This window comes from Lathyrus oleraceus, chromosome 2 (genome assembly GCF_024323335.1).
Source record: "Lathyrus oleraceus cultivar Zhongwan6 chromosome 2, CAAS_Psat_ZW6_1.0, whole genome shotgun sequence".
Lineage (NCBI taxonomy): Eukaryota > Viridiplantae > Streptophyta > Magnoliopsida > Fabales > Fabaceae > Lathyrus > Lathyrus oleraceus.
The window spans coordinates 482,899,348-482,903,455 of record NC_066580.1 but is presented as its reverse complement, the minus strand read 5'-3'; the positions used below and the strand labels follow the sequence as shown (position 1 = coordinate 482,903,455).

General features: G+C 34.6%; 1 protein-coding gene across 1 annotated transcript; it reads left to right on the top strand.

Moving 5' to 3' along the window:
- Positions 1–2,943: 2,943 nt before the first annotated feature.
- On the top strand, positions 2,944–3,817 carry LOC127121575 (uncharacterized). Its single transcript, XM_051052038.1, has 4 exons — positions 2,944–3,052; positions 3,143–3,212; positions 3,320–3,415; positions 3,512–3,817. Exons 1-4 carry the CDS (start codon positions 2,964–2,966, stop codon positions 3,602–3,604), a joined length of 348 nt encoding a protein of 115 aa, XP_050907995.1. The 5' UTR covers positions 2,944–2,963; the 3' UTR covers positions 3,605–3,817.
- The last annotated feature ends 291 nt before the right edge of the window (positions 3,818–4,108 follow it).

The following is a 4,108-nucleotide window of genomic DNA, read 5'->3' as shown; positions in this document are numbered from 1 at the left end:
TTAGTATATCAAAATGGGATGTAACATGCATAATTGAAATTCAGTTACTCACCTTCAATGGATGCCATTTGCCATTGGATGCTAACTCTTCAATGGATGCTAACTCTGCAAGTGTCTGTACATTTACAGTTTGGTTACTATGTGCTCTCAAAACAATTGCTCCAACACTGCTTTTTGATCTGTGTTCAATTGTTTTCCCTCAATGAATTCGTGTTTTTGCACTGCTGTTGTAACCTGTCTTTTATATGCTGCAAAAACAGTTGCTGTTATACCACAAAACAGCTTTATGTATTGATACATGATAGTGTGCATCGATGCATACTGTAAGTAATGTAAATTTTGGTGAAATTTATTATTCATGTATCGATGCAAAAGTCGTGTGTATCGATGCAAGTGCTTATTACACTAGTATGTATCGATGCCTGGTGCGTATGTATTGATACACAGGCTGTTTCAATTTGTCATGTATCGATGCAGGGATCGTGTGTATCGATGCATAGAGTATTTTGTCTTCCATGTATTGATGCATGGCTCGTATGCATCGATGCATACTGAACAGAAAGGTTTTGTGATTTATTTCATGCTGTATGTATCGATGCAGAGGCTTTATGTATCGATGCTTACTGACATAAAATGCATTTTAATTGATATTTAAAGGGAAATATCAATGTAGGTTTATATGTACAGTTTTGCAACAATATAGTGGGATGAAAAACATAATAAAAACACATGTATCATGTAATGCAATGCACAACCAACATTTGGATGATGATCACACAATTTGCTATCATTAAAAATTAATTCAAGGTAAAGAATTCTCTCACATTCTGCATATATCTAGAACGCCAATTCTAAGTTCTAGTTTGCTAGTGTGAGTGGAGTTTGCATCATGACTGTAGGCATATGCCTCATTAAGTAGGTACAAGCATTGCAAAATTTGGTTGATATTCCTCTCAGAGACATAGAGACAAGCTAAAATTGCATGTTTAACTGCTTCCAAAATTGATTTTGAGAGATCTAAAGCTCCATTACAAGTTGAGATGGAACCACCTCTACCACCTGCATATAAAATTGTTCTGTAGCAAATTCAATATTTCTTTAGAATTACTGACTTTATATGTTTACTATGTCATATTTTCTTTAGAATTACTGACTATAAAATTGTTCTGTAGTTTTCTGATGATTTTGCAATTTTGCTCTTTCATTATGATATAACTTTTTTCTGTCATTATTGGTAGATTGAATGCTGAAAGTTTAATCAAATAATGATGCTGCACTGACAGTTTAAGATTGATGAACATATTACATTTCATTGATGAACACATTACAAGTTCAACATTACATTGCTGAAAAACACTAATGACATAACAATTACATGACAGACTCATTAGACTAACTTAACCATAGCTGCTATCAACATCCATGACAGACCAATTACAAACATTAACCATAAATTTTTCCTCTTTTCCATTGCAATCTTTTTCTTCAGTTTTTCTAACTTGTTAAGCTTTCCGACTCTGCAATCTATCTCCTCAACAATCTCTTTAGCAAATTCAATCAAATAAACCTTGTTGACTTCACATTGGCGGCATCCGGACGGATTGGTTTCTTTCACTGCAAACTCACTGACCAAATCATCCCACAAAAATAAACCGCACCCATTCTGCAATTTGAGACAAACACCACCAACAATTAATTTTGAAATCAAACTCAAAATAATAAAATGCTTCAAAATTGCTCACCATATAATTCCTGCATTTCCAAAATTTGCGACCGGGGTTTTCAATTGACTTGGAGACCCACAACTTCATGGTTTCATTGCATCCACATCTTGGTAAGCCGTTTCCAACTTCACTCGTGGAAGATGCCTTGCTGCCACCCATAACCCAGATGAAGGGGACACGGACGAAGATGAAGAGAGGGATGGATTTGGGGTAGGGATGGATTTCACGAAGAGAGAGAGGGATGGATTTGGGATAGGGATGGATTTCACGAAGAGAGAGAGGGATGGATTTGGGATAGGGATGGATTTCACGAAGAGAGAGAGGGATGGATTTGGAACCCTAATTTCTAGTTTATGCCATGCTGGAGACCTAATGAAGATTCACATGTGAAAATAAAAAAATTAAAAAGCCACGTCTGAAATAAAAAACCAAGATTCCATGCCACCTGGATATTAGGGGGTTCTATGAAGGAATCTACATAACATAAGGGGGGTATTGAAAAAATAACTTTACCAGGGGGGTAATCCTAAACTCGCTAACATTACAGGGGGGTAAAGTGTATTTAACCCTTTAATTTATATGAATTTTTAGGTTCCCGGTCGAAAGTTGAAAAAAGCTGGTAACGATATTCCAACGACGTCCGGGACAAAATCTCAAATTATGATGCGTCTTGAGAAAATGGTGGAAGAGTCCGATATTATGCACGGCGCCATCCGTAGTGTAGATCTTGATGAAGGTGTTTTCGGATTTGTTCATTCTGAAATAATTGCAAAGGAGGACATGCAACAACTTTTTGAACACGAAGAATTGGGCATCGCTGTCATTCATACATACATATGGTACTCCGATCAATCTATTATTTACTTAGTTGAACAATTTATTTACACATTTCAATGAGTAGTCTAATGTTTATTATGTTTCTATTTAAGGTATATGTATGTAACATTGATGCGGGGAACTGAATTGTGTAACCGATTCAAATTTATTGCTGCTTCCCGTATCAACACAACGTTTATAACGAAAAATCCAACATCCGTAAAGAATGAACTAGTCGATAGATTCATGGCGGCCGGCGATAATACTACACCCAGTTTGTATTTTTTACCGTTTAATTCTGGCAACGGGTTAGATTTTCTTTCTAATAATTTCATTCTAATCTATGTATATCTTTTACGTAGAAAATTTTCATGCATCTAAATTTTTGTTTTATTTTACAGTGGTCACTGGGTGTTGGTTGCTATGGATCTTTCGAGACTAATGGTGTATTATCTCGATTCGTTATCGGGTGATTGGAGTAAATATCCGAGTATGAAGAAGACGGTTGACGCGTAAGTGAAATTCCCCTAAATATTCGTGTGTATTTGTATATTTAATTATGTCTGTCAGATTGATCTCAATATACGTTTTTATTTTGTTAGGGCAATACTAAAATTTAGATCGAAAAAGAATTACCGTAATAGGAAGGACATTACCTGGATCAGAGTTCAGGTATATATTAAGTATCTTATTTTTGCTTATAATAGTGTTTGTTTTTTTGCTTATAATAGTGTTTGTAAGAAATTAACTATATATATATTGTTTGTTTTTCTGTGTAGTGTCCTCAGCAAAACAATTCGGTCGATTGCGGATTTTTTGTATTGAGATTTATGAGAGATATCATTGCGTTGAATCGTATAGACATCCCAAAAATGGTATGGAATAATAACTTAGGGTTTATTTTAATATTATCGGATATTTCATCTAATTTGTTACTAAATCATGAATATGTTTTATTCTCTTAATTGTAGTACTTTGAGGAATACAAATCTTACTCAAGAGCTCATTTGGATGAAATGAAGGATGAATTGTGTCAATTCATTGTTGATCAAAGAATCATATAGCTAGGTTGTATATTGTTGTACATATATGTATGGAATGTTGTTGTTGTATGCTGTTGTTGTATATATGTTGTATATTGTTGTTGTACTTTTACTAAATCATGAATATGTTGTTGTATATTGTTGATCAAAGAATCATATATTAATGTTGTATATATGGAGGATTAATGTTGTATATAAATGGATTCATGTTGTATATATCAATGGATTAATGGTGTATAACATTGGATTAAAGGATGAAATCAATATGAATTTTACACTTTTGCAGCATGCGAACAGGTTACCAATTAAATATCCACTGTTTTTCAAACAAATTTTTTTAAAATAACTAACACTTTAGAGGGCGCTTTCTGTAGGAAGCGCCCTCTAAACACTTTACATTGACAACTTTAGAGGGCGCTTTGTCCAGAAAGCGCCCTCTAAACACTTTACATTGACAACTTTAGAGGGCGCTTTTTCCAGAAAGCGCCTTCTAAGGTGTCCCTTTATGGACCACTCCAGAGGGCG